This window comes from Macrobrachium nipponense, chromosome 24 (assembly GCF_015104395.2).
Source record: "Macrobrachium nipponense isolate FS-2020 chromosome 24, ASM1510439v2, whole genome shotgun sequence".
Taxonomy (NCBI): domain Eukaryota; kingdom Metazoa; phylum Arthropoda; class Malacostraca; order Decapoda; family Palaemonidae; genus Macrobrachium; species Macrobrachium nipponense.
Window position 1 is genome coordinate 28,534,880 of NC_061091.1, and position 22,500 is coordinate 28,557,379.

Sequence of the window (22,500 nt, forward strand, 5' to 3'; positions counted from 1 at the left end):
ATGTAATATGTCGAGTTTATTACGCTTTCATAGTTTGGAAAGTAATTTAATAATGCGCGTTGATACATATGCATATTGACCAACATACTGACTTACATACTTAAGTACTTACATACTAGATATTCATACATCTATATATATGCAAATATGTGCACATTAAGACTTATGTGTATTTTACAAGACTAAAAGTTCATCCTTGTATATTGGATACGTAATGAAAACGAAATGAACTAAACTGATGATCTCTCTATCTATATTCATGTATGTATATACGATAATATATATATATAGTATATATATATATATATATATATATATATATATATATATATATATACATACATACATACATACATACATACATACATACATACATACATACATACACATATACATATACATATATTAATTGACCAACCCGGCGCTTCCCGGAAAAGCTCTGTAATGACATTCGATAAACTATCTCTCTCTCTCTCTCTCTCTCTCTCTCTCTCTCTCTCTCTCTCTCTCTCTCTCTCTCTCTCTCTCTCGTAACATCCCCTTTACTCTCTCGTCTTCTCCTCTCACTCTCTTTCTCACTCTCTCCCAACACCACACCCATTGACAATTATAAAATTCAACAGCCTAAGTGAGTGTATTCACGATCGAGTTTACCTGTTATTTCTTCTGTCAGTTCATCTAAACTGCCGTTAAAACTTACGTGTAGACAACAGTTTATGGGAGGAGACAGTCCACTCACAAGAACAGATGAACTGATGGATTACCAAGTATCTTCCGACCGATTGACAGGTAACTGCTGCACCTGTGGAGGTCAGGGTAGCGCCAATTTCGTGACGCTTTGCCGTTGTACTTCATCTGCGAAACATCATACCCTCTAATCAGAATATAAATAATCCAAGTATAGGCGTTTATTTGGGTCTCAGTTAAACCATTCAACGCTATTTGAAGGCCGTTATAAGTCAGAATCATACAATAGAAATATAAAACAGTATTTCCAGGTGATACATACAATTTGGTATAGGCCTAGGCCAATGATGTGTTTTTATGTTTGTTACTATACTGAAAGTAAACTTCACTACTCAATTCAGGAAAAAGTGGACTAACCCCTCAGTTCTAATTTAAACTCAATCATTATTTTTGCATGAGAATATTTAGTCTTACTCTGTTACGCCCTTTTACTTTTTTCCTATTATTAAGTGAATTGCTGCTGGAGTTAGCCTTCCAGCCCCTCATCGTATTAAGAAAAAATGGCTAACACTTTCCCATACGGATACTGGTTCTAGAAACGTTTATAACACAGCATAATAAATTATAACTCATTACCTTTACAATGACATCAAATTCCTTAATGTAGAATTGTGTATAAAGTTACTCGTATGGCATTTTTAAACTATTGTAAATTCTTACAATAACGTAAACATGAATCAAACAAATCCTTTTACTTCTTGGATGAATGTCAGACAATCAGTTTTTTTGTTCGTTTGAATAAATACGCGATAATAAACGATAGAAATTAATATATATATATATATATATATATATATATATATATATATATATATATATGTGTGTGTGTGTGTGTGTGTGTGTGTGTATATATGTATTATATATATATATATATATATATATATATATATATATATATATATATATATATATGTGTGTGTGTGTGTGTGTGTGTAATTGTAATATGTAACCATAAACAATTTTATTTTCCTAAATGATGGGAATACCATTCCTTACTGTGTATAATTACATCACGCGAAGGTATGAATTGAATTAAATATAGAATTTAGGCCAAAGACCAAGCACTGGGACCTATGAGGTCATTCAGTGCTGAAAAGGAAATTGACAGATAGAGGCTTGAAAAGTGTAACAGGAGGAAAACCTCGCAGTTGCACTATGAATCAATTGTTAGGAGAGGGTGGAATGTAAGATGGAAGAGAATATGAAAGGAGGAACAGTAAAAAGAACGAAAGGGGTTGCAGCTATGGTTCGATGGCACGTTGCAAAGCGCCCTAAGTCATGCCTACAGTGCACTGCATGAAGTACACTGAGAGCACCAAACCCCTACGGGCAGCAAAAGGTATGAATTAATGTCTTGTCAGCTGCGAGCACTTCGAGTTACTCGAAGTGCATTGGTTTCCATTTCTTAATCTAATCTTTATTTGCATCTAATACATTTACCATCCAAGTGCCTATCGAAGATTTCCAAATGTAATGATCTACTTCCCGCAAAGGTTTAATCCAGAATTTTCAGTCATTATCTTACGTAATAAGTACCAAGCAACGTGAAAAGAAACTTATCTTCCGTATGCAGTGAAGTGTTTTGCCAGTTGCCCGATAATTAATAATTCCAACCGTTAACCGCTGGAGTCACCAAGGTGATATTTCGATTATTCCAGATCTCATTTAAACCGGGTTTATAACGAAATACGGCACGAAGCAATCGCTATAGCGAATTCCGAAGTTAAAAACGAAGAAAAAAATGTCGAATTAATGAGGAAATTCGCATTTGTCGGGCTACCATAGGTCTGAGGGTTTGCAGTGAGAGGAGTTTAATGACGTCACCAGTAAAATTTGAGCTTTTCGTCAAAGCTACTCGTAACTCCCAGAACGTTACTGAAGAAAAGGGAGTAAAAACAAAAATTTCATTTGTTTTGTCTTAGTTTGTATGTAATTGTACGGTCTGACTTGTGTGGTGGTAGAAATTATATTTTGAATTATTGCTTAATGACTGAATTAAAGTAATTCTTATGCAGTCAAAACATGTTTAATTTTTTAGATATACTAAACTAATTATAGAGTTTGCAGTGGCAGGAGTTTAAAGAAATCATACGTATGACAGCACCTGGAAAAAAAGGTGGAGCGTCAGGTGAAAAAATAGGAACGAAAATTTCATTTGTTAAGTCTGTGTTTGTATGTCTGTCACTGGGTAGGGTTTTGATTTTGCGTTATAAACCTTTCTAGGGTGACAAAGAAGCCGTGTGCAAAATTCTGTCTATGTCTGTAAAGCAGTTTGGATCTCTATAAAAGCCAAACATATATGCAACCGCTCCCCACACACGCACACACACACACACACACCCACACACATATATATATATATATATATATATATATTATATATATATATATATATATATATATATATATATATATATTATATATATATATATATATATATATATATATATATATATATATCAAACACCCAGTTACACAAGAACCTAACTTGCCCCCAAAAAGGGGGATAATCAGTTACAAGTTCTGTCATATTTTCATCTCGAAGAAGCAATCCCGCAGGAACAAGGCGGTAACTAGCGCACTCGGTTAAAACACACCATCCATTTGAGCATTTATCAGAGCATATCTTTGGCTCCGGCTAATTTCCTTACAAGAACATGTTAATTGATTTTTTTCTCATTTAACAAGGTGTGTCTTCTTTATGTATTTCCCATTACCTTCTGTTACTTCTTTCAAATAGGCACCATAATACCCTTTGGAAGCTTGAATTTCAAGTCAATGGCCTCTGTGGTAGGATTATACCATGAGAGTAGGGTTCATCTCGGAATAATAATAATAATAATAATAATAATAATAATAATAATAATAATAATAATAATAATAATAATAACAATAATAATAATAATAATAATAATAATAATAATAATAATAATTGTGGTGATTAGTTGCTGGATGACGACCTCCAAGTACCTGACCGTCTTCCCCTTCAATTGGGTTGAATACCTGGCTGCCGGACGAAGCTCCTCTGTTGCCAGAGGTTCCATTTACGTCGTTGTCGTTTATTCTTTCATTTCTTTCCATCATTACTGAGTTTTGCTATTTAACCCATAGCTGGACCCTACCCCATCAGGGATAGGTACTCATTTACAGCTGAGTAGACTGAGGAAATTATGGTAAAGATCCTTTCCCAAGGAATCAACGCTGAGGAGAGCGGTCACCCATCCAACGACTGACCAGCCCCAATGTTGCTTAACTTGACTTAAGTCCATTGACGACCTAACCCACTCCTCCATCTTGTGCCACTGTTATCATTCTTTCAGTTTCCTTCTTTAGCTCTCCCCTCTGTAGCCATTGCCATGTGTTTTCGCTGGCTAGTTCTTTAGTCTGTCTCATGTATTCTCCGTGCTTTGGTTTGTTGTGCCAGTCTTCTGTTCTGTCTGTCATTCTCCTGTCTCTGTATATTTCTGGGTCTTCGTCTGCTTTTATTAGTCCTTCTTCCCATGCACTCTTGAGCCACTCGTCTTCACTGGTTTTCAGATAATGCCCTAGTGCTCTGTTTTCGATGTTGACGCAGTCCTCTATACTTAGTAGTCCTCTCCCTCCTTCCTTTCGTGTTATGTATAGTCTGTCCATATTTGCTCTTGGGGTGTAGTGCTTTGTGTATTGTCATATGTTTTCCTGGTTTTTTCTGATCTATGCTGCGGAGTTCTGCCTTCGTCCATTCCACTATTCCTGCCCTGTATCTGATTACTGGCACTACCCATGTGTGTATGGCTTTTATCATATTTCCGGCATTGAGTTTTGACTTGAGTATCGCCTTGAGTCTCTGCATATATTCTTTCCTGATCGTGTCCTTCATCTCTTGGTGTTTTATATCCCCTCCTTCCATTATTCCCAGGTATTTGTATCCTGTCTCATCTATGTGTTTGATGTTGCTCCCATCTGGTAGCTTTATCCCTTCAGTTCTCGTTTACTTTGCCTTTTTGTATGTTGACTAAGGCGCATTTTTCTATTCCAAACTCCATCCTGATGTCCCCAGATACAATCCTTACAGTCTGGATTAGGGTATCTATTTCCTTGATGTTTTACCATACAGCTTGATGTCGTCCATGAACATCAGATGGTTTGATTCTTTTGTTGCCTCTTTTCTTGAGTTGGTACCCGGCATCCATCTTCTGTAGTACTTTTGTCATGGGAATCATGGCTACCACGAAGAGTAGTGGGGACAGTGAGTCTCCCTGGAAGATCCCTCTCCTGATATTAACCTCTTGCTAGTCTTATTCCAGAGCTTGTAAGTATTGTATTCCAGTTGCACATTGTATTTTTGAGGAGGCTGATGGTGTTTTTGCTCTGCCCCATATATTTTCAGGCATTCTATTAGCCATGTGTGTGGTATCATGTCGAAGGCTTTCTTATAGTCTATCCATGCCATGCTTAGGTTGGTTTTCCTTCTCCTACTGTTCTTCATTACCATTTTGTCCTATCAGGAGCTGGTCTTTTGTGCCCCTACACTTCCTTCTGCAGCCTTTCTGTTGGTGGGGGCATGGTGTTTGTCTCCTCTAGGTAGTTGTATAGCCTTTCACTGATGATCCTGTTAGTAATTTCCACATTGTTGGTAGGCAGGTGATAGGCCTGTAGTTACTGGCTATATTTCCCTTACTCTTGTCTTTTTGTACTAAGGATGTTCTTCCTGTGGTCATCCATTTGGGTGCATGGTGATTTGAGATACAATGCTGGAGTTGTTCTGCTATTCGTGGTGTAGGGCATTGAAAGTTTTTTGAGCCAGTATCTATGGACTTCATTAGGACCTGGGGGCTTTCCAGTTTGGCATTTCTTTAGTTGGTGTCTGACTGTGTCTGTCGTGATCTCTGTGAAATCTTTGTTTTATTCTCCCTGTTTCTTCTTCCTTGACTTCCTGGAGCCATGTTGCATGTTTGTTGTGTGATACCCGATTGCTCCATATTTTTTCCCAGAGTCTCTTACTTGGTTCGGCTTCAGAATTTCTCTTGGTGGTTGTCTCCCCCTCTTAGTTGGCTGTATAGTCTTTTCTGGTTGGTTTCGAATAGTTTGTTCTGTTGGTATCCCTTATTCCTGTTCATGTACCGTTGGATCTTATGTGCTTTGGCCTTAAGACTCTGTTTTTACATCTTCTATTGCGTTGTTTAGTCCCCTCTCTTGTACTTTATATTTCTCGTTGAGTTCCTCCCTTGTTTCTTGCTTCTTAGCCTTTTTTCTCCGCCATCTCTTTCAGTTTACTCAAGTCAGATCTCATCACCATGATTTGCTTTTCCAGGCGCCTTTTCCAAGGAGGTTGCTGTTTTGGGTTCTGTTGGGTTGGTTTTGTGCTGGTGGTGTTGGTGTTCGAATCCCCATCAGTTCTGCTACTAATCTTGCTCCTGCATATGCCAAGTTATTTGTTTCTGTGATACTGGTGGTGTGTATTATGCCCCATTATTTCATTGACCTCACTTGTTTTCTCCCTTAATTTCTTGGTGTTGTAGGCTTTCATGGAGGGGATCTTTGTTCTTTCTGTATCTGGCTCCCATCCATTGTCTAATCCTTTCTACCCATACCATCCGTCCTCTCTGTTACTTCGTCGGTGTTTCTTCGTGTGTCGTTGTTTGATAGAAAAACGATCAGGCAAAGATCCTCTGGACTATGGTATCAGAACGGATAGGGTGATACGTGCAAATAGACCAGGACGTGACGTTGATGACAAAGTCAAGAAGAAAGTATCACTCATTGATGTCGCAATACCATGGGACACCAGAGTTGAAGAGAAAGAAAGGGAAAAAAATGGATAAGTATCAAGATCTGAAAATAGAAAATAAGAAGAATATGGGATATGCCAGTGGAAATCGTACCCATAATCATAGGAGCACTAGGCACGATCCCAAGATCCCTGAAAAGGATTCTAGAAAAACTAGAGGTCTGAAGTAGTCTCCAGGACTCATGCAGAAGAGTGTGATCCTAGAAACGGCGCACATAGCAAGAAAAGTGATGGACTCCTAAGGAGGCAGGATGCACCCGGAACCCCACACTATAAATACCACCCAGTCGAATTGGAGGACTGTGATAGAGCAAAAAAAAAATAAATAAAAAAAAAAATAAAAAAAAATAAAAATAAACATAATAATAAAATAATAATAAATACATTTTAATTAACTGCCTCCCGTTGTAAATTTGTAAAATATAAACAGGATTTATCTTCTGTAAATAATAATAATAATAATAATAAATAATAATAATAATAATAATAATAATAATAATAATAATAATAATAATACACGAGCTCGAATTAAAACCGACTAAAAGGAAGCGGTAAACTTTGACCTAATACTTTCCCCCAACATCTTTCGAAGAACTAGGTCACTTGGCACGTTCAAGATAGGAGGAGAAGAAAGGGAATTATTGGGCTGTTTTTCAAGGGTCCTTTGCTGATAAATATGATTGGGATTACTTAAGCGCGTTCGCGAACACATACACACACACATACGTAATGTATAACTGCATCACGAAAATATCTTACGTGATGAATATATAAGTATACACAAAATTGACGAAGGACAGAGAAACGATGGAACTCTGCAAGGCCTTTCGACTTCTTGTCCTTTACTTAGTAGACTGAAGAAATATAAAAATAAGTTTACAAAGAAAGTTCGTATAAATGACAGGTGGGGATTGCAAAGGAAACGATATCGAATTCTTCGATTCTGTTGGATTCCAAGTATATAACTTTTTATTTGTAATCCATTCTATCATTTATACGAGCTTTCTTTGTAAACTTTCTTTATATTTCTTATATCTGCTAAGTAAAGAACAAGAAGTCGCAAGGCCTTGAAGAACTCCATCGCTTTTCTTTCCTTGGTGGATTTTGTCTTCATCTACACATACATATATACACGTATACGATAAAGCTTTAAAGTCACCATCTTTCGGCGAGATCTCATTCGCTCGCTCTCCCTCATAATCGGCCATTACAGAAACAGAGGCTTCTGAAACTAGTGAAATCAGATCCTCATTAATGTAAGGGACCCGCTCTCTCTCGTATAACACACACTCACAGACACACACAAACACATACGCACATTCATAAGATCCCCATCACTATAAGGGATACACTCGTTTTTGTATCACATACGCGCGCGCACACACGCACACACACATTCTCACAGAATTACAACACACACACACACAACCACACAAACACACACACAGACACACCACAGATTTATCACCCCACAGATTTATACACATACACAACACACACTCGCTCGCGTGCGGAAACACACACAGACTGCCAATATGCGAAGCCTGACAAGCTGACATTTTAACTCTCTCTCTCTCTCTCTCTGGTCTTCTCCGCTCTCCTCTCATTTCTCTCCTCTCTCTCTCTCTCTCTCGTTCTACCAATTAGTGGTGTTTATCGTAAACTGCAGCAGCAGAACCTGAAACAGAAGCAATGCCATAACCAATGCACCAGAAAGGCGGCGCCAGCAGCCGCAAACCTGTCAGAAGTATCAAAATAGGAAATGGGGGTTATTTAAATGAGTATTAATTCCGGGTTGGAACGCGAACTCGCCACCTTTGAATTTGGACCGGGGGCGGAGGATGTGTGACAAATTCCTATTGTTCTCGTTTTCATAACTGTTGTAGTACAACAACAACAATAATAGGGCCCTTCTCTGCTGTCGTGTGGGCTATTGTGGGACTATTCGGCTCGTATATTTTTTTCTCTTGTCCATTCGAAGCAAACTGGGACAATTTGTATTAGAATAGGACAGTTTGTCTACTGTGTTATTTGAAGGTGAGAATGATATTAGATGGGCGGGTAGGGGAAGAATTGAGTGAATTCAAATAAGGAAGAAACTGGGAGAGTTGACTTAAACAACTGTTATTTATGTAGTTTAGTTTTTATGAGGAGCTGAGAAAGGAAAAATGGTTTCATTTTGTATTGATTTTCTAAGGACTTTGACGCAAGAAACTGTCAGTAAATGTCAGGAAACATTTCCCAGACAACAAAGGGAAATTAAAGAAACGTAGCTTCCTCGTTAAAACGGAGATGCTAAAGACAATGAAGATATTTTTCAAACGTCAAGAATGAAAGCTAAAAATGATAAAATAATAGAACAAACGAAACTAATAACCACAGTAAAAAGAGCCGTTCAGTTCTTTTGTTAAGTAATCGTTATTTTGTAAAGTGAATAAAGAAAACTTTGGCACACCAAGTTGAAAAAAAAGGAAACATAATAGTTGACGCAAAGCAGATTAAATCAGTGTCTCATTATGAACATTAACTTTTTTCACAAGGAAAATAATTCATTATTAAATATTGATATCTGGAAACAACAAAATATAATAAGTAAAACTCTATTTATTTATAAATTGTGTCTAAAAATCAACATTTAGTCCATTACGGGGATTAGGTGTTAAATCCAGCAGAAAATATTTAGGTATTTATGAAAATATTCATTTTGAATTGAGAATTGGCAATATATTTATGAACATAAACAGGTTTGTGTTTGTGTGCGTATGTGTGTGTGTGTGTGTGCGTGTGCGTGTGTGTGTGTGTGTGAGAGAGAAGAGAGAGAGAGAGAGAGAGAGAGAGAGAGAGACGAACACAAGCACGCGTAGGTTTTTTTCATAGAGAGAGAGAGAGAGAGAGAGAGAGAGAGAGAGAGAGAGAGAGAGAACAGATGCGTGAGACAGACAGCAGACAGACAGACAGACAGACAGATCCTGCCCCATAATAAAAACTTCCACTAATCCCCCCAACTTTTCCAGATTTGTCTTATCGCTGACGTCAGCCAATCTGGTGTCAACGGTGGTCGTGGTTCCAGTCCAGGCCCTTAGACTGTCAGGGCTGACGCACCTGCTGTCACCCAGCACAGCCGGAGGCGCCGAAGGGCAGGAAGAAGTGACCAGGGGCGCCGAGCAGTTCTGGTGGTGCCAAGCGTCCAAAGCTCTAATGGCACTCGCTGTGGAGGCTGCTATATTTTCGGTGCTGCTCATCGCGGTTGACAGGTGAGTGTCAGTTGGGTGTCATGGGATTGTCCAGAGTGTCAAAGAGATGGAGGTGTCGGGTGAGTTTCGAGGGAGGGTCAAGGAAGTGTCAGGTAGGGAGTGGCAGCTTAGATTTTGATAAGGAATAAAACTGAATTTTAAATTTCTCCTTCCATTGAGAAATTCATTTAGATTTTATTAAGAAATAAAAAAAAATATTTATTTCGGTTGGATATAAATTTGGCATTTATAAAATCTGCTGGAAAGCATTTTCTATGACTTTTTCATAGAAGGTGATATAAAAGGACTTCTGAGTCTTTTGTAAATAAACGTGTTATTTGCAAATTTTCTCTGAGTGGATATATACATGAAATATTTACTATATATATATATATATATATAATATATATATATATATAATATATATATAGATATATATATATATATATATATATATATATATATATATATATATTTACACACATATATATATATATATATATATATATATATATATATATATATATATATATATATATAGTATACATAATATATATATATATATATATATATTATATATACTATATATATATATATATATATATATATATATATATATATCAAAGCTAAAAAAAAAATCACGTAGATGCATGTGATTTCATAAATAAGCGAATCCCACAGGAAAATGATGGTCAGAAATCCAAGCGCTTTTCGTCTTTACTAAGACACTGTCAAGGAGTTATGAAATACAATTGGAGAGAAAGGTCTCAGGTACACAACAAGATCAAGAATCCCAGATGTTTAATTGTCAAAAGGTAAAAATTAAAAGAGATAATCCAGGATTATCGGATATCACACGGTCACAAACCTAAACAGATTTGACCCCTAACCGAAATTACCAAAATATCTTTACAGTCCAAAACATGTAAAAACTGAATATATTAATTTTGTTGCTTATATTTATCTACAACTTTTTTCATTATGAAAGCATCAAGTTTAAATAAACCAAGACTTACACTTAGAACATTTCTATTATTTGACTTGATGAAACAAGATTCAATGATATTCCTTTTAACTGTGTCATTACATGGGATTAAGGCTCTTGCTTGACTCCAGTTAATAGGATGATCTAAATCTCTCATATGTACGAATAATGCATTCGATATTTGCCCAGTTCTCACAGAATATTGATGCTGTTTGAGACGTTGTGAAAGAGATTTACCGGTCTGTCCGTAATAGACTTTATCACACTTTTTGCAAGGAATTTCATATATGCAGCCTGAAAGATCTTTAGGAGAATTACTAAACTCTTGACATAAATATTACTGACAACAACATTTATGGTAAAAAGCTTTAAAATTCTAGGAATATATAAAACCTTGCATCATAGGGTAATTTTAGAATGTTATGCTTATTAAATTCAAGTTTGTCATTAGTTGAATAAAATGTTTTTCTAGCTTTTTTTTCCATGCTTTTTTACATCTACAAAAGTCCTTGGGTATTTTTAAGTTTCATGCAATATCATAAATAATTTTAATTTCAGTGTCATAAACTGCTGGCTACAGACACGTAAAAGCCATTAGGAAACTTCCCAGAAAAAAAACAGAGAATTTAAAATTTTGATGGTGATTGGAGTAGTAATGAAGAAAAGAGGCAATGTTATTTGATTTTCGAAAGACTGAAAAGGTGAAATTTCTATCATTTCTATGGACAGTTACATCAAGGAAATTTAAATTACAATTTCTTTCTTCCTCTACAGTAAATTTTATAGAAGGGACTAAATTATTGAGATTATTAAGGAATTCCTGGAGATTTTCGTGAACTAGCCAAATACAGAAAATATCATCCACATACCTAAACCAAATAATTTTTTGGGGTAAAGTTCTTGGTAAGAGTTTTGTCTCAAATAATTCCATGTAAATATTGCTAAGGACAGGAGATAAGGGATTACCCATAGCCATGCCAAACTTTTGTACAAAAAAATTCCCATTAAAACAAAATTTACTATCTTTGATACATAACCTTATGAGACTAATGAGGTTTGTTACACTTAAGGGGATGTCATGACGTTTTCTAATTCATCCTCCAAATATTCAAGTAAATCATCTACAGGCACTTTTGTAAATAAAGAGACAACATCAAAACTAACCATATTAAAATCAAAATCAAATTTAAACTATTCAATTTGTTTTATAAAATCAACATTGTTTTTAACATTCGTGTTAGAAATGTTTCCTACCAAAGGAGTAAGAATTTTACAAGCCATTTAGATAAATTATACGTAACTGAGCCCACTGAACTAATGATTGGTCTGATAGCGTTATTGATGTGTCTTGACTAAACCATACATATAGGTAGGGGGAGGGGCGCATTGCGGTGTAAACTGTTCAATTAAATGGTCCAAGCCCTTCAAAATTAATATAATTTGTTTATTAAAATAGGAGTCAGACCTCAGTTTCGCATAAGTATCAGTATCATTTAGCAATGTCATTATTTTACTTACATAGTCACTTTTATTCATTATTACCACTGCATTAGATTTATCGGCTTTTGTCACTTTCACTGTTTCGTCTTTTCTTTAATTTTCTTAAAAGCCTGGAGAAATCTCACGGTATATTAGGGGAGAAGGTTTACTCATAGTACCATGCACAATACCTTTACAAATATTGATATCTATCAGGGTGCCATAAGGCTTTTTGATTAAATTTTTCCAAATAACAAAAGGATTTTGAAATGTCGACACAGGTCCAGGTTTACCATTAAATACACCAAAGCTTAACCCATATCCCAAAGCCGCTGTCGTAGCACTATCCACTGGTTTGTCTGATAAATTAATCATGAAGTCCACGTTGGCATGCTTAGTCCAGTCGCTTTCAGCAATAAGATTCTTCAGCTTGACTTGAAGCTTACTTTCACGACGGTTGTCAGCACTTTCTCAATTTTCCGTAGCAATATCCAGCATACGATTCTTCCAATCGACAGGAACCGTCTGATTAAAGCCATACTTGGTCTGCTTCTAAGTGTACGAAACGCATCATCTACTTCCACTTTTGTGATGTCGATGTTTTTGTTTCGAAGTTTATGATGCGTTGAAACTCGTCGAAAAGTCGCTCTACTAGACGAAGAATTCTCACTGGTAAAATCGACTTGGGCATCACTTGCTCGTTCTACACTACCGTAGAAAGTTAAGTCGGAGTTTCAGTTTGTGAGCGATGATAAGAGCATTACAGAAGGATGTAACGAATAGAACAGGCTCGGAAAATTCAAAGAAAAGGCATAGAAGTTGCGTGTGGTTTCCATTATGCCTAAAAATCGCAGTAGATGCACGTGACTTCATAAATAAGCGAATCTCTCCAATTGTATTTTATTAGCGCCTTACAATGTCTTAGTAAGACGAAAGCGCTTGGATTTCTGACTTTCATTTTCCTGTGGGATTCGCTTGATAGATATCAATATACATACATACACACACACACACACACACACACACACACACACACACACACATATATATATATATATATATATATATATATATATATATATATATATATCTATATATATATACGGTATATATATATATCCACCCATACACACACACTTAAATAAGAGCCTTAAAAAGGTCTGAAAAGGCGTTTCACGTTGAGTTGAAGGTACAGAATTTTAGGATAGGATATTTATGACTTATTTATTAATGAGGTTTATATAGTATTATATATATATATATATATATATATATATATATATATATATATATATATATATATACCAGGTTAAAGAGGTAAGGGCATGTCTTTCACAAGTACCAAGAGTGTTATGCCAACGTTTCACATCACATGATGCATCCATAAGTCTGGAAAATTACAGACGATGAATACTCGAAACCTCACTTTTATACTAAAAAAAAAAATAAACATTCACAAGTACAAAAATAGAAACAAGAAGTTGGAAGAAACACCTACCAAGGTTGAGATCTAACAAGGCGTGATCCGATATCTAGCTTACTCGAGACGCGTACAATATTTTCCCCTCACTCATAAATTGTGAATATTATATTCCTGATTTTTAGCGTAAATTAAAACGAGCTAAAGTCTTCGGTCAAATAGAGACCTGTTTCTCCAATGAAAATTAAAATACGAAATTTTTTTTTAGAAATAATTTTGTTTTATTCTGTTTCACATGCATATTTATTTTTTTGCCTTTTCATTCTAATGATTAAATCATAAATATCCTATCCTAAAATTTCTGTACTTTTCACTCAACGCGAAACACCTTTTTTAGACCTTCATAGGCTCTTCCTTAGACCTTTCCTAACCTTCCCCCAACAACAACAACAACAACAACAAAGTAGTTTGTAGCCTTACTCCCCGAGTAAGTAAAAAGTCACTGAAAAGATAGGGAGGAAATGAACATATGGAAGATACCTAAAGATAACGTGGAGAGTAAACAAGAGGGCAATGATGCTATAAACTGTTGTGTGGACGACGATTGGGCGTTTAGTGGTGGTACGTTAGTTTTTATGAAGACGGCGAGGCAATAGTGTTGGAGTTGCTTTTTATAAAAACTAATGCACCAACACTAAACACCCAATCACCGTCCACAGAACTGTTGAAGTAAAATTGCCTGTTTGTTTACTCTCCACGTTCGCTTTAAGTATTTTTCGTATGTTTATTTTCTCCCTGTCTTCTTAGTCACGTTTTAGCTCTTACTTTGGTAGGTGCTTCTTTCATTTTTTTTTCTAGTTTTATATTTGTAAATGTTAAGTATTTATAAACTATAATTTTCCAGCCTTGAGGATACACCATGTAAAAGACATGCCTCCAACCTGGGATGTTTGTCGGGTCTGTTTCCCCTACGATTCTTATGTATATGCTATATATATATATATATATATATATATATATATATATATATATATATATATATATATATATATACATAAAATTGTCGTATCGTAATGAAATTTAAATAAGTTAAGACTTTTATGTACAATGAAATCTCGTTTAACGTTTTAACATTCCATTATATAAACTGACATTTCATTGTTTACATATAATGACATTTCGTAACTTAGACATCATTAAATTTCATTGTCTGAATATCATGAGAATCTGTGTTTAAACAAAATGACATTTCGTCTCACGAATGTCATTATAATTTGTCATTTGCATATTGTGGCAGTTGTAAGAAGCATCAGGACTTCTTCGTTAAAATACAATGACATTCTTATTTAACATACTGGCAATTAAGTTACAAATTATAATGACATCTCCGTTGAAATAAAATTTTATTTCATTCAGTAATGTGAAAACAAAATGACATGCCTGTTTCCGAATATTCTGACATTTAAACCTAGTATCAGGACATTACTTTTTTGAGATACAATGACATTACGTCATTTAAACATACTAACATTAGCTTACTAAATATAATGACAATTGTTATTTCAATACGATGATATTTCGTTCAGAAGTTTTATAAAAATCTGACATTTCGGGTTTCGAATATTGTGATATTTAATATGTGTCAGTACATTACTTTGCTTAATTACAATGACATTCCGTCACTTAAAAGTACCAGCATTACGCTTACAAAATTTAATGACAGAAACCATTTTAATAAAATTGTATTTAATTCATTTGTGTTTAAATAAAATGACACTACGATTGTCGAATATTGTGACATTAAAACCAAGTGTCAGGACATTACTTTGTTGAAATACAATGACATTTCGTCATTTAAACATCCTGGCATTTAACTAGGAATACAATGACACTTCGTCATTTAAACATCCTGGCATTCAACTAGGAATACAATGACACTTCGTCATTTAATCTTACTGGCATTTAACTTGATAAATATGACTATCTTTCAAAATGATTTTGTTTCTTCAAGTTGTTAAAACAAAATGACATTCCTGTTTTCGAATATCATTATTTCATAATTCGAGTACTGGGAGATCTAAAAAAAGTATTATGGCTATTCGTTGAAATATAGTGACATTTGGTCATAAACATTCTGGCATTTAAGTTACGAAATATAATGCCAATTGCGTTTTCAATGCGATTACATTTCTTTCGGTAAATAATGATGACGTCACGTATTTACATAAAATATAATTTCGCCTCTAAGCATCCCCTCCCCTTCTCTACCCCTTCCCAAAATACCCCCCACTTCCTCTCCATTCCCTATACCAATTAGACTTGATAACCCCTTTCCCCCTTCACCCCCCAAATCTAAAATTAACCACAAATCTCTGTTTACGCAATGCCACGCGAGATCGAAAAGCGCTTTTACCCTCAAAATTCAAATTGGGGCCTTTATCATCCCCATGTGGGATGTTTGTCTTAGGGATTTTGGGCCAACGAAGCCATCCGAATACTTTTTCAGTTCAAAGGGACGCGTATCGCTTTGGGGCATAAGGCCCATCGCTGCCTCGCACGAAATCTTGTAAGAATGCTGAGGTGTCTCATCATCATTATAATCACTATTTTCATCATTATCATTTTCCTAAAACATCACTATTTTTTATCATTTCCCCCCCAAAGAAATCTGATCTAATTTCTTCATCGTCGTCCTGTCATTTTTCACTGCACCAAAGATTAACATCTTATTATTAATTATAAGGACACGGAGCTTTTTATTATCGTCATTATTTTCATCAATATCATTTTTCTGACCACCTAACATCATCGCCATAATCTCTTTGGCATAAGGCCGCTTCTCCGTACGAAATCCGGTAAAGATACGGAACTTTCTTATCGTTATCATTATAATCAACATCATTATTATCACCATTTTCACCAATATCATTTTTCGAGAAAACCCGACGTAATATTTTAATCAACAATGCTATTACGTTTGACTGCAACAAAGAGTAACATGGAGTTCTTCATCATAAGGAGCTGGTTCTCTCATTATCATTATAATCATCATTATCGTCACTATTTCCATCATTCTCATTTTTCCCAAAACCTGATCTGACATCTTAATGAACAGTGCATCACTTTCGATTGCACTGGAAAGCAACATGATGTTCTTCATTATAAGGACTCGGGTTTGTCTCACCATCATTATCATTATTATAAGCATTTTTAACATTATTGTTTTTCTTAAAGCCTGATTTGGCGTCATCATCATAATCGCCATCATCTGTTTGATAATGGTGATTAGGTAATCCGGTAAGGACACGCTGTCTCATCATCATTATAATCATCACAATTTTTATCATATGATTTGATGTCAATGAACTCTAGGCTGTCAAGTGAAGCACTGGGGAACGTTTGGCCATCCAGGGCTCGGTACATGAAAAGAGGGAGATAGAGTGGTTGGACAGCAAGGTCAAGAGGTTTACAAAATGAAGATGAAGTACAAAGATCTGAAGGTCATGAATATGTAGTAGTAGTTAGAGAGGTCAGAGAACAAGATTGAAGAAAGGGAGGTGGAATGGAGGTATAAAGTAAGAGGCTAAAATGTGGGCATAGCTAAGGGCCGAAGGGAGTCTGCAAACATTCTTTAGTAATGCTTAATATACAATATACGAATTGATGTGGAGTAAACAACTTCAAAATTCGGAAATCGCCCTTTTACCAAAATGTCTTGATTAGAAAGTAAACACAACTTCTTATCTTGAAATCGCCATAATATCAATATGTCTTGATTAGGCAGACTAAACATCAATTTCAAAATCCTGAAATCTTCATATTATCAAAATGTCTTGATTTGGCAGAGTAAACATAAACTTCAGAATCCTGAAATCTCTATTTTCTCAAAACGTTCTGATTCGGTAGAGAAAACATCAACTTCAAAATCCTGCAATTGCTGCCCTTTTATCAAACTGTCTTGATTTTGGTACAGTAAACATCAACCTCAAAATCATCTTTTCATCAAAATGTTTCTTTGACGCCAAGCGGAAACAAATGTGATATATTTTCGACATATTTTCGACCCCAGCTCGTCATGGGAAAACCGAGTCAAAATATCTGGTTTATGAGTTGATTCTCTTTACGCCTCAAAGGGAAATTGGCAATCTCGACCCAATCTGTTTCTTTCAGTAGTTCTTTCACGGCCTTTTTACGCTGGCATGGTGCGAAAGAGTGAAATGGAATGCTTAAAGAAACACGAGAACAGAAATACACACACGCACACAAAAATCCTAATGGGATTTGATTCTGAATCACAGTGTTCTGAAAAGTTTTGTATTGTCAGATGTTATGGCGTTTGAACAAAGCAGATCAGCGCTACGATAGATATCGTAAAACTCATATGATTGGCAATTACGATAGTAAATTGACTGAATGGTTTAATGTTAAACTATAGGGAGTCGTTACGATTGAAGAGTTCTCAGGTAGACCATGCGTACATTAATTTTCTGCTTCTCTATACGTCTTGTTGTCACACCACTCCAACTCCCCCTTCTTAGGGTCTTGGGTGCTGCCTAAATTACACAAAATAAAAATAAAAAGCTTTTAAAGGGTTTACTAACTTTTACTATAGTAGATTCACATTAACCGTGCATCCGATGTCCAGGCCAGTCCCTTACGACGCTCCTGAGAGGTGGAACATACATCCTGCCTATGTGAACTCTCTCGAGAGACTGAGAGTTTATAACCCTGTGATTGGCTTATCAACAGCCAATCGGGAGCGTCTTAAGAGACTGGCCTAAACGTCAAATGCACGGTTGATGTGAATCTACTATAGTAGATAGCTCAGGGAACTAAAAAGCTTTCAATGGTGACAAAACACCAACTCTCATCCGTGAATTATTTTCAGAGGGACAACTAATGATTATATGAGCCAAATTTCATACAAACTCTTCGCTTATCGTTCTTGATTATGACGATAATGTAAAGTAAACTAACGGAGCTATTTGTCAAGTTTCATTGGAATCTGTTCAGCCGTTCTTGAGAAATCCTTCTAGCACTAATGAGCTATCAGGGAAACAAGACTCGGTTTGAAACATAATCTTCTTCCAACCTTGCTTGTTGGAGGCCATATATGAAAAGCTTACGTTAATAATTAGATTATAGTCTACTACTATCACTACCCTAAGACTATTACAAAAACTATTACCACGAAATATAGTGATTATAAGACCTGATGATACTATTATGAGCGATGATGATAACACATATTATCTTAACACAGTAATGGCAATAAACGCTATTGTTGTAGACATCACACCGACCAACAACGAAAGAATCATCACCAAAATAGAGAGAGAGAGAGAGAGAGAGAGAGAGAGAGAGAGAGAGAGAGAGAGAGAGCGAATAAGGAAATCACTTTTCACTCGTCTTCCCTTTCGACTAAGCCCATAAATCAGGAAAAAAGAATCCTAATTTCCCTGAGGTGGGACTGAGAGGAATCCTTCGACGATCAAGGCATCCAACGTTTCTCCTGGCCATAATGCATGAATAGGATCCTCCCCCCCTCCTCCTCCTCCTCCAAAGCAAGGGTAAGGGGTTATTTGCCCCAGGATATCTCTGGTCGACCGAGTTCCTCTTGTGATGATCGCAAGCTGGGAATGTAAACATAAACTGCTGCTTCTTGCTCGTGGGAGACGGGAACTCTGGTACGCGAGCACAGCAAACGCATCGACCGAGTTTAAACCTCTGATTTAGGGCGCTGTTTACACTGCAGTTTATAATTCATCTTGTTAATGGAGAGCATATCATTCTCTCTCTCTCTCTCTCTCTCTCTCTCTCTCTCTCTCTCTCTCTCTCTCTCTCTCTCTCAACAACGATAATTCTAATTTTACGATTGAGAAAATTTGATCCTATCTTGATTTTTGATAATTCGAATAAAACTGATCGCAATTGTAGTATTTTCTTACTCTCTCTCTCTCTCTCTCTCTCTCTCTCTCTCTCTCTCTCTCTCTCTCTTTCCCAAACCAAAGACTGGATAATAAAACATCTGGGTCATTGGATTCATGGAGAATAGAATAACGGATATCTGATCAGAGTTAGGAAACAGGAGATAAATTTATTTCATCGCTTTTCTTAATGAGAAAAATAAATCTCCTGAAATGGCAGAGTGGGGATTTGGCTCTCTCTCTCTCTCTCTCTCTCTCTCTCTCTCTCTCTCTCTCTCTCTGACTTAGAGGGTATTGGGTATTAATACATTAAGTAGATTATTTCTTTCATTATGTGTTGAATATCAAAGAGATATTTTCTGATGTAAATCTTATAGTCTCTCTCTCTCTCTCTCTCTCTCTCTCTCTCTCTCTCTCTCTCTCTCTCTCTCTGACTCAGGGGATATTAACACAAAGTAGATTATTTCCTTCTTTACGCGTTGAATATTGAATAGATGTTTTTTCGTGTTAACTTTAATTATAGTCTCTCGCTCTCTTTTACACGAAGACGAACTCACACGTGATTGTGTTCGTAATTTTTTTTTCTCTCTCTCTCTCTTTCTCTCTCTCCTGAAAAAACCCGCACGTGATTGTGTTCGCAAATTCCTTCCCTCTATCTCTCTCTCTCGATGTAGTGATTTTATACTGATTCACATGTACTTTACACCATTATTAATAGTGACAGTGGTTCTTCGAGTGTAGCCAGCGAGATAAAGTTCCAAACATTGAGAAGATTTTCAAAATAGAAGATACTTGTTATTTTCGATGAGTCTGAGTTATAAAGTGTTACATAATCTCTAATTAAGGTACAGCGCGTGACCCCTGAGTTTGTGTACATAATAATAAGAAACAACTAGACATTGAAAAACTGGTAATATTTCTCGATGAATAAAGAGACAGTTCTAGACAGTAATGTTTCTTTGTAAATAACTGAATAATCACGTACGCTTTGACGTAACAAAAATGTAATATTTAAGTGAGCTAAATTGTCATGCTTTATTGTTCTGTCTACCAGCCTAAAGCTTTTGGATTTATATTACATATTCATACAGAATTTTCCCCTGAGAATAATGCGATTTATTTAGAAGAATCTTAAGGAAGTTGGATTATGAAACCCAGTACATTTTCAACACCCAAAAGAGTAATTTCTTATTCAAGTAATTTAACAGTATAGCTTTCTCTTTCTCTCTTTCTTTTGAAAAATTAAAATTCCATATACCTTTAATGAAGACAAAACAAGATGTACCTTAATCAATTTGATTTTAGTATCCATAAAATTTAATGGCTAAATTCTAACTTTGTTATCGCATGAGGATATTCAGTGAAACGTTGATATCAGCTATGTAAAGCCACAAAATTATTATTATTATTATTATTATTATTATTATTATTATTATTATTATTATTATTATTATTATTATTATTATTATTTATTATTTACTTATTTATTTTCTATTTTTTGGTCTATCACAGTCCTCCAATTCGACGAGGTGGTATTTATAGTGTGGGGTTCCGGGTTGCATCCTGCCTCCTTATGAGTCCATCACTATTATTATTATTATTATTATATCATTATTATTTTATTATTATTATTATTTATTATTATTATTATTATTATTATTATTATTATTATTATTATTATTATTATTATTATTCAGAAGAGTAACCCTATCATGTGGAACAAGCCCACAAGAGGCGTTTGACTTGAAATTCAAGCTTCCAAAGAAATTAGGGTGTTCATTAGAAAGAAGTAACAGAAGGTAATTAAATATTAAAACAGGTAGAATTGAAAAAGGCTAGTAATGCATTGCATCATCGCTTGATATTACCTTGATTTACAAACTACTAATTTTATGAACGGAATATTTATGAATGACATCTCCTCTCCACAGGTACTGCGCAGTGACGTCACCACTACATTATTCAATGACAATTACTCGCGGGCGCAGCGTACGACTCATCGTGGGCGTTTGGACCCTCGCCCTGTTCTATGCCCTCCCGCTGTTGCTAGCCCACGCCCAACCACAGACCAGGCCAGCTTCGAGATTGTCAGCCTGTCCACCAGGTAATTGGCCTGGTTTTGTTTTTCACAATATTCGAATATTTAAGGTCAAGGAAATTATAATTTTTATCTACTCACAGACATATATATGCTACGTACATAATAATACAAAGCATAAAAGCATTAAGATAATTTTAGAATTCATGACAAAAACTGATTAATGTTATCGATAAATTTCAATTAAAGAAATAGGAACAGAAAAATATGAAGGAAACAAAATTATAAAACTAAATAAAATAATTATATATAGTATATTTAGAAGCGAACACAACATTCTTGGAAAAATAAAGAATTTTTATTTCCTTTAACAAATTGTTGCATTGCAATATGACATCATCTCAGTATTCGATTTTGAGAGAGAGAGAGAGAGAGAGAGAGAGAGAGAGAGAGAGAGAGAGAGAGAGAGAGAGGGATATATATTTTTCTATATCTGTCAAATGCCAGTTAACAAGAGAGAGGAAAAAAATTTCCTACATCTGTAAAACACTAATTAATTCAGAGAGAGAGAGAGAGAGAGAGAGAGAGAGAGAGAGAGAGAGAGAGAGAGAGAGAGAGAGAGAGAGGTCTAAGAGCATTCGCGTAAACAGAAAACTACATCCAATATTTTATCTAACTCCTTAAGGACCTGTTATGATGCAGAAGCAATTTTTGTAACAATAGATGTACATTTCTCTTTCTTCCACGTACACAAAAGCATTCTTTTGTCGAAACAAAAGTTTTCTTCCATCCTAAATAAAGGCCTTCTTCTACCTAAATAAAATTGTTCTTCTACTTAAACAAAATGGTTATTCTACCTAAAAAAAAAAAAAACCTCCTTCTATCTAAACAAAAGCTTTCT

The 22,500-nt window shown here is 35.5% G+C and overlaps 1 protein-coding gene across 1 annotated transcript in view; it reads left to right on the plus strand.

Moving 5' to 3' along the window:
• LOC135202575 (beta-3 adrenergic receptor-like) overlaps positions 1-22,500 on the plus strand; it is a 54,721-nt gene that overhangs the window by 10,228 nt on the left and 21,993 nt on the right. The window contains 2 exon segments of the mRNA XM_064232079.1: positions 9,532-9,771; positions 21,493-21,665. Coding sequence (XP_064088149.1) covers positions 9,532-9,771; positions 21,493-21,665 — 413 coding nt within the window.